Source organism: Lissotriton helveticus, chromosome 3_1 (genome assembly GCF_964261635.1).
Source record: "Lissotriton helveticus chromosome 3_1, aLisHel1.1, whole genome shotgun sequence".
In the NCBI taxonomy this organism is placed as follows: domain Eukaryota; kingdom Metazoa; phylum Chordata; class Amphibia; order Caudata; family Salamandridae; genus Lissotriton; species Lissotriton helveticus.
Genome location: NC_136061.1, coordinates 1,816,948,583 through 1,816,963,958, shown reverse-complemented (window position 1 = coordinate 1,816,963,958; position 15,376 = coordinate 1,816,948,583). Strand labels below are relative to the sequence as shown.

Sequence of the window (15,376 nt, the reverse complement as noted above, 5' to 3'; positions counted from 1 at the left end):
AACCCCAAAACATATACCCCTACACCCCAAACTAAAACCATATACTTACTGTAAACTTAAATATTAAAAACATATGCTTTTGCCATTCATGCATTTACAACGAATTTTGTTGTAAAAGCATGCGTGGTAAAAGCATATATAATGTAATGCCATTCGTTATTATGGTATTGCGGAGTAATGGTACTTTCGTTATAATGGTATGCGGGGAGAAGGTATCCGGGATCAAAGTTTCGTTGTAAAGGTTGTTTACCGCTGAGTACCTCTGGTCCAGTGTGTTGAACTGTTGAACATATACTTTAAGGCTTCAAGACTGGTTATATAACTATCCAAAAGAGGGCTACCTTGAGCCCCCAATGGCGCTTCCATGCCAAGGCGCTTCCAGTAGCACAACTGATAATAAAACCCTCTTTTGCCTGGTCCGTAGGATGGATGTGAGGTTTAAAGGTGGCATGCACCATACGCGTTTCCAAAAACCCTTAACATTTTTTTGAATTTCCATCAGATTTCTGCTCAGCTAAGCAGGACAACAGTGGGTCTGCGGGGCCCTGTTTTAGGATTGCCAAAGATGAGTGAAGAGCAGCATTTTAGTTAAACAATGCTTGAACCTGAATCATTAAGTTTGTCGCTGCTACCTTCCATCTGGTCTATTTCAATGACCACTTGAGCTTTATTATGCATCTCAATCTGTCAGATGCCCATGTTCTGGAACGGTAAACTGGATGCTTTTTTCGTGATCCCAGATATGACTTAGTGCTCTGAAAAAAGTGTACTGAATTCAGATCTAATTCTTAACTAGACTCAAAACAGTTTTGAAAGCGCAGCTTGAAAAAATTTCCAGTACTCAGAGGAAAATAACTGAATACATATTAAAAAAAAAACGCTGTCAGCAAGGTACAAAAAAGAATAAAATCAAAGATGGCGCAAATAAACAGCTCAGACTGGTTCAGAGGGAGCAACACAGTAGCATTGCTACTAAGCAATGGAAGACTTGAATCTATCTAAATATCCAAGTGTGCACTTTGACCTGGAAGATCATTGCCACCATTTTAAGGTGGGAACAGCAATCCTGTACAGAGAATAGGCATGTTAGTCCCAAAGTGAAATGTGCCCTGGATTTCTTAGAGGGGAAAGAGATGGAGTCTCACATTGTGCTCAGATGATGATCCAGATCCTCAGGGACTGCGCACCCCAAGTACAGTTGAGAAACCTTTTCACAGGCCAAGCAGAAGGTGAAAGCAACGCAGAAAACAAACAGCGGTTGGCTGCTCCTTTCAAAGAGTGGTGATGTATATTTGTGTATATTTTTGTTGTTTGAAGCATATTAGCCCTGCTCAACAACACTTCTATACTAGATACTTTTCTAAAGATGCCCTGCTGGAACTTTTCTATGCAACTGCAAATGTATTTTGGAGGGAAGCCATTCCTGGGCACTGACATGTCTGCCCCATTATGGTACATCGAGTAGAGTATCGTAACGTGGAAGGGCATCGAGTTGAGTGTAGTAGAGTGTCAGAGTGGAGTAGCGTGTAGATGGCTTGTGCTGTTGTTATCTCAATAATTACCAGTAACATGTGTCCTGATTGCATTCTTTTCTTTTCATCATTACCTAAGATCTACATACGATGCGACTTTGGATCTAGGTCGAGTTGATACATCAGATATACAAATTAGGACTTCTGACCAACCGAACTGAAGTACAATTGAAATGTATGGTTGGTCCAGAATACTTTTCCAAATGGTGATATTTTGCATTTATACACATATGTTTGAGCAGAGTGACTAAAATTCTGGTCCTGACGAATGCCTCTGAAGATTAGATTGTCAACAAAGGCAGAAACATGTTGACCTGCAGGGTAACATCCATAACCCTGTTCCACGTTGCTATTTTAATTTCCCCAATAGGAAATGGTAATTAAAGTTGGTTATTCCTATTGAGGGAATTTTAGATTCCTGCACTTTGTTTCCTTACACAACATTTTTTTTTGCACTCTGCCCCTCACTGACACTCATTGAGGTTAAAATAACAAACATGCTTATAAAAAAAAAACACTCCCGCTCCTTCCCGGCTGGGAAGTTGTAGCCCATATTGGGTACCTTGCGGTCCCTTTGTGCTCGGAGGAACCCTATGATGAAGCATGTCACCCATGGGTGAGTGAGGGTTTTCGTCCATATAAAAGATGTGCCCACCTTTATATGGTGTTTATAGTCGTCCTACATACAGTGTGAGTTAGATATTAGTGGATATGTGTAGGGTAGCAGTAAATCTTTAGCTTTACAGATATCCTTGTTGACCCTTGTTGTGTGATTCAGTATTTTTAGTTCCACATCACTTGAGCAGGGTTAAATATTCTTATACATTTCAACAGTAAACATTTGTAGAGCCTTTTGGTTTGCACTGTTGATCGCCATTTTAATGGTTGTAGATGTAAAAGTGTGTAAACAAATTAGCTATGGCTGGACATTGAGTTGTTATGTGTGACTAATCTGTATACTGCATCTAAGTTCATCATTCAGCCCCAGATCAGACAGCTTAGCTCTTTTTGGAAGGTCAAGTGTGAAAAAGAAGTAATTTGGCTATTCATTTGAAGTGAAACAGCACGTAAGGGATTGGGTTATTTGTAGATTTTTTACAGTACATAACATAACTTCATAAAATAATATACATCATATCATAACATATCATAGTATAATGTGCATTTGTTAAAGCGCTGTTCAATTTTTCTGACATCTTGGTACTGAATAACAGATGTTTATTGTTATCTAACTCAGTTAGCTGATTTAAAACGAAGCCAGTAACCTCAGAAGAAAGGAAACAAACGTTTCACAAGAAACCTTTGCTCCTCACTCTCTCCCTTTGTAGATTTTCCCCACATGAATTGTGTTCTCTAACTTACGCTCAAATCAAATCATACTTTCCTCTTTTGACAATTGGCCCACTCCTCTTCTCAACTTCCGACAGCAAAGGTTCCTCTCAGAGGATATTCCCTCCCTCATACCTTCTGTGAGTGCCATTTGCTGTCTTTAACTAAAAGCAAATCAGAGGAGCAGCCAGAAAATGTAAATACCCCCCACCCCCCACTTGATCCGTGTACCTCTAATGCCCAGGGGTGAGGGAAGCAAGTAAGCCTTACTCACACTATATGTGGTCCCTTCATCCCACCTACCGTCCATCTATCATGACGTCTTTCCTTTTTTCTTCATTCGGTCTATCCACCCTTTCATCATCACTCTTCCATCTGTCCTTCAATCCTTCCACTCACACTTCCAGCCATTCATTCATCCCTTCTTCTTCATCCATCCATCCATCATTTCACTCTCCATTTATCAATTCACCTATCCATCCACACTTCCATTCATCCATCTACCCATCCATCCAGCCTGTCCTCATTCCAGCCATTCTTTCTTTCACCCACCAATACAATGTTGATTTACATTTCATCCATCAATTCTTTCGCCCTTGCATCCATCTTTTCCTGCCTTTTGCCCTTCCTACTTGTCACAGTTTCTTTCTTCTTTTCATATGTTCTTCATTTCATTCTTCTTTCAAGCCATCGCTCTCACACTCTCAGTACAGTAGCCAGTGTATTGTGCTCCACACTTTAAGGAAGTAAATGCCCCCGGCTACTATTTGATTGCTAAACTACAGCAATAAACAGGGTTCCGTGCGCCGCTAAGCCTTTAGGTCCTGGTGCCACTGCACCTGCTGCACCAATTAAAGCTACGCTCATGTACACTCTTTCATCCTCTTTCTCTTATCATTCCTCCTTGTAGGTCTCCTTTACTGTTCTTCGCTTCCCAGACTTCTGTTATGTTTTTCTCTTTCTTTTTAATGAGCGTTTTTCTGTAGATAGAACAGGTTCATAAATAACTATAGGTGTCAACACCACCCCCACTTAAGCTGTGAGGGGGGGAAGGGGTGGATTCACAGCGGCACTGAAGCAAATCTTCCTCTGAGGACCATTTCCTCTCACTCCCTTATAGCTGGACTTCCTTTTCTGGAACTTTACTTATCTCACTCTTCCTTTTGTTTACTCCTCCATATTAAACCTTTGGTGGATCTCCACTGTTCCACCCAGGGCTCTCTTCCTTTAACCCTTCCTTTTGGAAGAAGTTTCCTCTGAATCGCCACAAAACAATAATTCCTTTTATTAGCAGTCTCTACTTCATGGTTCACATTAAAACAAGGCTTCTCCATCAAGGATATCTTTCCCAGTAATGTTCTTTGAATCCAGCCTTCTTCATGTCACGTGACCCTCGGGCCTCTGAACTCCTTTGGTGCTATTCCTGTTGCCTCATGGTGATTGGCTGAGTGACAGCTATCATCTGTTTCCATTGCAGCTCCTGGCGCTGGCAGTCAGCATCCTGGCCCTCATCACCCACAGCGGAGGACACTTCACTGTGATCGGCAATGTACCCTCTGCAAAGAATCTCTATCAAGCCGTCCATGGTGCAGGTCTGTACAGTGTTCAAGAGTTTTGTGCTTTCATATTTGTGTGCATCATCAACAACGTGCAGAATATAGTTTTACTCTCCTTTGAAAATGTACACACTGATACTGTGCTATTGCATTTGAAACAAACTTCCTATGACATGTATAAGTGTGTTTTCTAGACCATTGTTTTAAATAGGCCTCTATTTAGGCCCAGTAACCATCTTGTTTAAAATGGATATCTTCCTGCCTTCCCCATGCCCATTTCACTGTTCATTATTTCTGCAGCACACAGTTGCAGGGTCATGAATGTATTTTTCCATTGCTGTTGCTCTTGTTCTCAAAGTGTTCTTCCTAGCTTGGTCACAAAATGGCATCTTATTTTAAGGGCCTTCCACGTGCTTGCTGTGTTTTTCATACCATTTCCGGATGACATTGATATTGAGTGGGCAGAATTAACGCCTTCATCGCGGCGTGCGGGCGTTCTATTGAGTGGGCGGGGCTCCGTCGGCCGTTGGCCGACTGCAGCACCCGCGAGGTAGTGCTCCCGTCGGCCAACGGCCGATGGGAGCACGGAACGGGTTAATATTCATGGTGTGGGATAGTGCTGAGGTGCTAAGCCAATATGATGCTTAATAAACCTGTATTGTGGTTTGCTAATAAGGTGATAGATACATTTTCTGACTGATGTATTTGTACTTTATATTCTGTTCTTTGAGAAGAGTTCGTATAAACCCTTGGTTTTTTTGGGTGAGATAGAAGACTTTCCGATTCTACTCGGGATGCTGTCTATTTCACTATTGATTTTGCTGCTCATTTTGGACATTGAATTATTTTGATTTTGTTCTTAATTCAGTATGTCCTTTTTGCCATGAGCCTTTATTGCAATGACCTTATGTTGAATCTGTACCACATCTTTTGAGTTTTTGTAATAAATCTTCCAAATGTATTCCTCTGATCTAGAACTCAGTTAATAAGGGGAGCCTTCTATTTAACTAACTGTATTTTTTATGTATTGGGAGGTGCTTTATCATGGAGACACATTGTCTCACGAAATTAAGGTTTAGCAATGTCTCTGATTAATCAACCTGTAGGCGTTCAGTTGAGGTAATGTTTTGGGGTGTAAGACTTTCCGAGTTCTCCGCACCCACAACAGTGTCCATAGTGGCCCATGCTGCCTGTACCAATTTTGCATTCTTCGATTCTAGATGGTGATGTATGTTTGTTTACATAACCAAATAGCTTATCCACAAATGTCCGAAAAGTTCAGAAACATTCCATATTCAAACAATGGAATGTTGGGAGCTCCAATGAAGACTATAGAATGTCTGAGGGTCAATAATAGTTGACAAAAATCTTATGCAGTGTTTGTCTTTCTGCTTCTCCCTTAATGTACAACATTGCACTCTCAGTGAGACGAAATTTAGAATCCCATAATAACCCCTCTGTCTCGTACTCTAGCTTGTTTTAGTCCTGCGACCCAGGCCTATAACATAGCTGGGAGAGGGCATTTAACAACCAGTATAGCCCTTTGTGGTGGGCTTGAATGCTAAGTAAAAGGGCCATATAACATGCTAGTGTGATTCGCACATTTCACTCAACAGTAAATACTATGCACTATCATCTGATTAAAGTGCGTTCTTCAAAAATGCATACTCTAGTCACATATACCTTACTGTGGTCTAAACATCTGTCGCTCTGTGAGGGGGCATGTTTGTAAAGTACACTTAAAGCATTTTTAGGGCTAAAGGTTTTATTCTGAGAATTATAAATTCGACAGTCAGGGAAAGTACCTGCCTAGCATTTTTTGTGAAGCACAAACAACATTGTGGTGCACATATGGCATTTTTGAGGGGAACATTAGGTGCCCAGTGAAGGAAAGATGTGGGTTTCGGAGAAGTGAGGCAGCGCTGTTCTATCGCGTGTACTTGTCGTGTTCTGTACAAATAGCATGTCAGAGGTGCACACCAGGCATTCTGTATGGTACACACTGTACTCAGTGGGAAACACCAGAGGCACCCTGCAAGATACAAACTTCGTATTCCTAGAGGTTCGCTCGTGACAGTGAGATGACTAAATGTGATATTCAGTGAGGGGAGTCCAGTCTCACAGTCATGCTGGCTTCAGTTATAGTTGTGGTTGAGTCAGGAAGAGAGGGAGGGCATGTTTGAAGAGATTAAAGTGTCTGCCGTCCACAAACACCCACAAGGAGGGCCCTCGCCTCCAGCACGCAGAGCCAGTCTGCTGTTGTGGTGGTGAGTTTCATATCTCAGACACTGAGGGTCATAGTGGCCAGGGGAGGAATATGGAAAGAGAGAGGAAGGAGAGGTGCTGTGGGAACTGGAAACTGACTGCGATGGGGGCTGAGGTTAAATAACAAGAGAACAAAAAGAGAAGAAGAAACTATAACAGTGGAGCTCCTTCAAAAATTGTTACAAAAGTTTCGCGATTTGGTGATTTATAGAAGGGAGAAGAGTGACGTCTGACCTCTACTCACAGGGTTTAATATTGAGTACGGAAGTTAAGACCTCCGCAAGTTTCAGCCATGAGCTAAAAATCCAAGAGACCAATCAATGTGAACTTGTACAACCTTATGTTGATCAACAAGTACCTATATAATAGCAACAAAGGAGTGACTGAGATATAAAACGAAAATGAGTGTGATGTGGTCCCGCTTAGTGTCGCAGATGTGGTCAAAACTCACACACACATGCTGGCACCCAGCAGGAGAAAAACAAACAAACTGTCTCCCTGTGTATGCCCGATGGCTCCTATTTGAAGGAAGAAAACCAAAAGGGCCTGGAAGTCGAGTGAGTGAGTAGGTGTTCCACGGGGAGCCGCGGCGGTGATAGTAAGTCTCTCTTCTTTTCCGTTCTCCAACTTAATGACCATTGCCGACTCTAAATCTTTGCAGGGCTTGGTCCCCGCTTAATGTTGTTCGGCTTTGATTTTTGATAGACTACCATCGCGTGAAGATGTCCCGTGCTGCCTTTTCCGACGGGGCATGAGTCCGCCTCGAATGCGGTGGGTCTACTCCTATTTTTTCTCACTTTGTAGGGGGGTTACCTGGTCAACTCATGGTGTTTGATATCCTCTACTTATGAGTTTCATAAATATAAATACCATCCTAAGCACTGCAATCTGTCTAATTATATCATTTTATAAATGGTAAAACGCACTACTCGCCATGATTTATACAACCGAGGTAGTGATATATGCTCGTTACACCGTTTGGACGGGAAGCCTATCCCATTCAGGTGCAATCAACCTCTTGATTTGGGGCAATACCCCGTGTTCTGGCGCGACACTAATGATTTTCGACGCCACAACCTGTAATCAACATTGATCAGAAGTGCTTCTGATAAAAGAAAATTATTGGCTAATTTCTTTTTCATGTGTGTCTGTTTGTTTGTCTCCTTTTCGTTTACAGGTTTTTGTACTTCTCACTACTGAATTTGTAGTGACAAAATCAAGAAAATCTCTTGATCTCTATCACTGTAAATATTTTTTCACATTTCGAGCCTCCTGGGAGGGTGCGCCTTAGCGCGCGCATACCACCGGAGGACTTTGGTTAAGGTCCTGACGAATGCTGAGCAAAAAGCAACTGACAGCAGAAACATGTTGACCATTGTTTACTATTGACTAGGATCCCGGTTCCTTAATTCAGAACCTGTTGGAGTCCGCCCACTTTGTTTTTATGCAATGCAGGTTGGTCTATATTAAAGACTTTTGTAAAGGCACAACCTTGCATTTTTTAAAACACCCACACCATCACTATTAGTGACCTCCTAATTTTCGCACTGTTGCATTCACCACGACCTGCTCCGCTGTAATCAGGCGTTGTAGCACGCTGGGGGGACATTCGGTCACCCCAGCGGGGACCCGATGATGAAGCATGTCACCAACTAGTGGTGAGTGAGGGTCCTTCTAAATAAATAAGGTTATTTTTTGTTCCGAACACATGGTGACTTCCAGGCCCTTTTGGTTTTCTTCCTTCAAATAGGAGCCATCGGGCATACACAGGGAGACAGTTTTTTTTTTTCCTCCTGCTGGGTGCCAGCATGTGTGTGTGAGTTTTGACCACATCTGCGACACTAAGCGGGACCACATCACACTCATTTTCGTTTTATATCTCAGTCACTCCTTTGTTGCTATTATATAATTATTTGGGGTACAGGAGTGTCCAACCATGCCCTTTCTCTCTTGTTGTTATTGATCAACAAGTACCACCCGCGTTGTTGCTGCCCTTTCTAATGATTTCACACTTTTAGCTCCATCCCCTTTCCCTCTACTTACAATCAATTACTGCAAAAGGCTAGATTAAGTGCTGCAACTCAACATCTCAGACCACAAAATGGTCACTGCTAACAAGACACTAAAAGGCCTGAAAAGAAGGGGGAACTTTAAAATGATCATACACAAAGTTCAAAGTCAGGGGGCAATTGGGAGAAGAGGTTACCATGGAGGATGTACAACAGATACTTTTCTACCTAGTCGCGGTATCACAGTGAATAGACTTTATGGTGAAAATATTGTTAAAATTACTGTGCATTCAGATCTCCGTTGAGAGTGATCTGAACTGTTTTTCATCTCTGATCTTAGAAGGAAAGCTCATAACGATTAGCCTTAGCTTGACAAGCATTTTCGATTGGCGTAATTGATTGGAGTAGAGCAGCGGATTGATTGATGTATTGAGTGGTGCCCAGTTAAACTTTTATAGCTTAAGGAGCACATTAAATGGCACATATATGTATTACTATTTAATCAAATCTTTAAGTTGAAAGGCTACTAAAGCTTTTTCAAAAATTTATTGCATTCAGATAGAGCTGGTGCATCAGCTGTAGAGACTAAAATCCCACTCTAGGCAGAGGCGTACTGTAAAGAGGGTCAACAGAGAGCAGTGAAGAGGTAACAGAGAGATGGAAAGGGAGACAGGGGGACGAGAGAGCATGAGAGCTACACAGAGGAATAGTGACACCGAGCCTGTGAGAGCTAAGCAGCAGAAAAATTGTTAAAACGTATTATATGAAGGAACTGTGGTAAGAGCTAAGCTGTGAGAGAGCTATTTTTGGTGGAGTTATTTGAGCTATACGTCAGGGGAGCTCTGGGGGCGAGGCTGGTGGAAGATAACTCAGCTGCATGAAGCTTGGATGTAAGAGGATTTTAAACACCCATCTGTGGGAGAGCTGTGAGAGATCAGGTGTAGGAGAACCGTGAGAGGTCAGCAGAGGGAGAGCTGTGCGGGATGAGTTGAGGGAGAACTGTGAGAGGTCAACAGCTGGAGAGCTGTGAGAGATCAGCTGTGAGAGGTCAGCAGCGGGAGAGCTGTGAGGGATGAGTTGAGGGACAACTGTGAGAGGTCAGCAGAGGGAGAGCTGTGAGGGATGAGTTGAGGGATGAGTTGAGGGACAACTGTGAGAGGTCAGCAGAGGGAGAGCTGTGAGGGATGAGTTGAGGGACAACTGTGAGAGGTCAGCAGAGGGAGAGATGTGAGGGATGAGTTGAGGGACAACTGTGAGAGGTCAGCAGCGGGAGAGCTGTGAGGGATTAGCTGTGAGAGGTCAGCAGCGGGAGAGCTGTGAGGGATCAGCTGTGAGAGGTCAGCAGCGGGAGAGATGTGAGGGATCAGCTGTGAGAGGTCAGCAGCGGGAGAGCTGTGAGGGATCAGCTGTGAGAGGTCAGCAGCGGGAGAACTGTGAGGGATTAGCTGTGAGAGGTCAGCAGCGGGAGAGCTGTGAGGGATCAGCTGTGAGAGGTCAGCAGCGGGAGAGCTGTGAGGGATCAGCTGTGAGAGGTCAGCAGCGGGAGAGCTGTGAGGGATCAGCTGTGAGAGGTCAGCAGCGGGAGAGCTGTGAGGGATCAGCTGTGAGAGGTCAGCAGCCGGAGAGAGTTGAGGGATCAGCTGTGCGAGGTCAGATGTGGAGAGTTGTAAAAGACCAGCTGATGAGGATTTGCGTGGCCGCAGCCGTGTGCCCGCTCACTTGAAAAAGAAAGAGCGGCTTAGCAAGGGTGCCGTGGACAACTAAAGCAAGCAAGTACGATGAAACCCCCTGACCACTCGGCAAAGAATCAAAAGCTGGGCATCAGTAGGGTCCATGATGCCATCCAGACCCCTGGTACTCGGTGCCCCCGCACCTGCTGCACTGGTAACAGATGTGCTGCTAGGAGAGTCACAAGAGCCCAGCTGTGTGGAAATTGCAAGTGATCCGCTACAGGGTGTGTGTAGCATAAGCTATCGGAAAGAATATGAGTGGCAGCTACTGGGTATTGGGGAGTATACTCTGTGTGGGTTCTCGACTCTCAGACACCACTGGTGTGTCAAGGTCACATTAATGTTGCACTTCGATTGGATAACCAGGCTACTGACCATGGTCATTTGACTCTCTCTGGGTATGCAGGGTGACCAGCCTTGGCGTACTCTAGAAAGAGGCATGGGTGAATAGCGCATACATACTATGACAGGTTAAACACCATTCACCGGTTTGGTGTGACCCCCAAACATGGTTGCTGCTCCTACTTGCTGGGTGCAAGATTTTCTATAACCAGTGAACCATCCGGTCATCCGGGGCTGTGCTCAGGTCGACTCGGGCATTTGCACGCGATTTGGGTTTTTGTAAGAGACATATATATAACAAATAGTAGGCGAAGTGTGGAGAGTGGGAGACACCTGGGATATACCTAGTTATAAGGACTGTTATGGAATAACATATCAAGAAATTTCCCCAGTGAACATAGCCAGAAGCTTGGATGACTGATGGTGCAGTCTCATGACTGTGCTGAGTATTTCTGAGAATTTTAAAACATTTTTATTCGATAATCTTTTATTCGATTACCACTTGTTTTGTAACCATAAAAGTACATAAAAAGAACTATTAATTAAGAGAAAATGTCAACAAAAAAATACAACAAAAAATAAAACTACCCAATACGTAACACGTTAGAACAATGATGCTAACAAGATCAAAGTCAGGAGCATTAAATTAAATTAATAAAATAAAATAACTACAAGAGCGAATGTAAAACTTAAAAGTTACAGTTTCTTACATATAAATAGAATATATGGACGTAAAGAGAGTTAACCAAGAGCATGACGGATCTTAATACTAGCTTAAAAAAAAATAGCTATGCACTTTGCAAAATGTTCTGAGTCCAGGTGCTGTAGAGACATAAATGCTGGATAGCACGACCTTAGGCCAATTGAGCGGAGAAGTGGTAAAATCCAGGTTTTTCGAGGTGACTTGTAAAATTTACAAAAGAAAATAATATGGATTGTTGACTGGATAGATACACCATCATACGGACAGTTCGTGATGGAATTCGACCAGCTCTGTGTTTGGGGAAAGGAAACTAAGCGGAAAAAGGAGTTGAAACGAAATCTTGTTAAAAGATATTTCTCGTAATTGGACAAATAAAACGATAAATATGGTTGCATACCTTTAACAGTCTGAACTGCACAAATTTGGGAATTAAAGGGTTTTAAGATCTCAGTTGAGCCACGGAGTTCTCTTAAGTGACCCAAACAGATTCTCTTTAGCTCCTTTCTCGAGATGTCCTCCATTCTAGCTGGGTCCTCGAAGAAGGAGCTGCGATCAAGGTCTTTAAAGAAATTCCCCACATAGAGTAGCCATGGAATCCTTCGCCAGTTTGTTAGGTCCATACAGTCCCTGATCAAAGAACGTGTTAAGTGACACTCAGCTTTTGTCCATATGCGGTGCCATAAAAGAATTGGTTGGTAACGTATGGTATCAATGATATGGTCCATGCCTAGCTCGTTATGGGAAGCAAAAGTCGGGGCGCTTTATGGAAGGCCAACAGATATCTGACGAATCCATTCTCTATCGTCTGAATTGGATCTTTTGGGCCATAACCCCAGACTCCCGCGCCATAGGTGGCCACACTGTGGCACTTTGCATAATAGATCTTAAGCATTACCATAGGAGCTGGTTTACCAAGTTTCCTGGAAAAGGAGACCAGGGCCGTTGTTGGTCGCTGGAAGAGAAGTTTTCTGCTAGCCGTGGCCTGTCGCCAGCTTAAGGAATCGTCCACCAGTATACCTAGATACGGGTAAATGGATGTTTTTTCCAGCCTTGTTTTCTCAACAAAAATTGGTTTGGGATTCCTGACCTTGGGGCCAATGTGCATAATAAAAGTCTTTTTTATGTTGACTTTAAGGCCAAGAGAGCCCATAAAAGAACAGTATTTATTAAGTTGTTTCTGGAGTTGGTTCAGTGTTCTGGCAAGGATGACCGAATCATCTGCATTTGGCAATGTTGGTATTGGGCGGTGGTTAATCTGTGGTAAATCCTGACTCCCTTCTAGCATGGCCGCTTCGAGACCGTTAGTATAAAGATTAAACAAGAAGGGAGCCAGTACGCATCCCTGCCTGACCCCTTTTCCAAAAGAAAAAAATGGGGAAAGATCACCGTTGACCCCGAATCTGACGCACGCCGTTGCATCAGAATAAAGTTCTCGAAGGAAAACAATGAGGGCTGGGTCCACCCCAAGGTCCCTAAGGATTGCCCAGAGTTTGTAGTGCAGGACGCAGTCAAACGCTGCGCTGAGGTCAACGTACACGAGAAAGATGTTACCTCCTTTGGCTCCCGCATACTTCCCGATCAGGAGGGCAAGATTCAGAGCCTGTTCCACAGTCCCAAGGCCCTTCTGGAAACCATATTGCAGGTCGGTCATGATGTTATTGGTTTGAGCCCAGACTTGAAGTCGTTCCAGTACCACCCGACCCGCATCTTTGCCCATGGAGTCCAGGAGGGAGATAGGCCTGTAGCAGGCGGGATCGTTACGATTGCCCTTTTTAAAGATAGGGAGCAAGATGGATTTTGACCATGATTCTATCAAACCAATTGTTGTTGCTGCAGCCAAGACCTGATTAAGAAGTGGAGACCACAGTTCAAAGTTGTGAAGAAAAAAGTCCAGCGGGACACCATCAGGCCCGGGTGCTTTGCCGGGTTTAGACGCTTTGAGGGCTTTAACAACCTCTGCATGATTGAAGTGGATGTTAATCGGGTAGCTGTTACTCCCCGAGTTACTTCCTCCACGCCGGTCTTCCCCAGGAGGGTCTGGTTGAGAGTTCCCAAAGATTTTTGAGAAGTGGGTGACCCATTCATCTGCTGTCACTGCGACATCTAAGTGCTGCCCCGTCGTTGAGTCAGCCAAAAAGGGAGATCTAATAATTCGCCAAAAAAGGACGCTGTCTTTACTATGACTGCTGTCGTGCAACTGTGACCAAAGGTTTTGCTTAATTTCTCTCCTGCGTTCCACCCTGGCTAAGTTGTACAGTTTCCTTAAGTTGGATATTTCACAAATATCCCTCGTGGTTCTACGGAGGGCTGCCTTTAGATTGGAAAGAGCCTTACGACACTTCGTGTTGAAGGATCTTTCGGTAGTACACTTTTTATTTTTAAGCTTGCCTATGAGCTCCTCTCTGATTACCGCCAAGAGTTTCTGGAAACTAGCCATGATTGTTTGGGGAGTGGAATCTGATGTTACACAATCAAAGACCCAGGGTCTAGCTTTTTCAAGAACCCTCCCGGTGATTACGGCTGGATCTATCTTTGCCCATTTAACAGTGTAACCATTCACCTTATTCATCGTTAGTGAATTTTGTGTTAACAAGCTGGTGATGTTAGATTGTAAAGAAACATTTTTAGGGACAATTGTAACACTAATGGGAAAATGATCACTACTAACATCAGTCCCGGTTTGAAAATTTGTCACTTGGCCCTTCATACTCTGGGAGGACATGATGTAATCAATAGTAGTTGAGGACCCCCTACCGTGAAAAGTTGGTGAAAAGTCAGCTGGCGGTTCTACAAGATCATTAGAGAAATCAAGCTCTAATGAGAATAGGGACTCATTTAGTTTATTTCCGCAGGTAGAGTGTACGAAGTGGGAAAGTGGATTACCATGCTCATCCAGTAGGCCACAGTTACCATTTTTGTAATTAGTGCATAATGGGAGATTAAAATCACCACCCCATACCACATATACTGGGGTTGTGTGATGCTTATTACGCATGGTTATTAAAAAGGTGGTAATTTGATTAAGAGTTATTATACAATCCACTATTTCAAGGTTATTATAGAAATTTACCAAGAAATAAGTGCTATTTTTATTCAAATTTAATTGTAAAATTTGATAGCTCGGATCTTCTTTGGCCCTGCATATGGTTATGGGAGACAGAGTGTTGGCGACATAAACTACCAGGCCACCCTTTGGTCTACCCAGGACACCCTGACGAGCTGGGATATGAAATGTTTTGTAACCCACTAGATGATATGGGGTAGTTGACCACGTTTCTTGTAGGCAGACTATCTGATGTTCATTTACCGTGTCTAACCACGGCTGGAAAGACTTTTTAGTACGTAAGCCTGCAACATTCCAATACAAGATTGAAAAGCTCAAATTAATGATGGGAGGAAGGTCGTTTGGCTGTAAAAATGGGATTTCGGGTAGCAAGGGATCGGGTGCTCGCACAAGCGAGCCCACCGAAGAGGCCACGGTCTCTATCCAATTATCAGAGTCCTTGATCTGGTTGAAATTTAGGACGTTTATACCGGTAGAGACCACCGGGGATCTATCCGTCGTTATATTGGGATAGACGGGAGAAGTTTCTTGCGTTGTTCTGACCTCATTAACGTTTGGGGTAGTCGGAGTTAATTGTGAAGAGGTATGACATTCATGCAGGTTTAATTGTGTTTCAGGGTTAAATGAAACACCAGAAACTCTGGGGGCCTGGTTCACGGTGACTGAATTCACTAACGGTCAGTCAACCATTTCCAAGCAGTCATAACGATTTCTAGTTGGGAAACCCTGCCAACCCACCATGGGAATGTGGGTCCTGTCTGGGTACCAGAACTGTGCCTGCCAGTCCCTGCTCCCATTTCTGTAGCTGTGACCCACATGATTCCAGGGCCCTTCAGATGCTTGTTG

The 15,376-nt window shown here is 43.5% G+C and overlaps 1 protein-coding gene across 1 annotated transcript in view; it reads left to right on the top strand.

The window, feature by feature from the left end:
- TSPAN32 (tetraspanin 32) overlaps positions 1-15,376 on the top strand; it is a 526,327-nt gene that overhangs the window by 71,545 nt on the left and 439,406 nt on the right. The window contains exon 6 of the mRNA XM_078682734.1: positions 4,339-4,453. Within this exon, the coding sequence (XP_078538860.1) occupies positions 4,339-4,453 (115 nt within the window). The remainder of the gene's footprint in view (positions 1-4,338; positions 4,454-15,376) is intronic.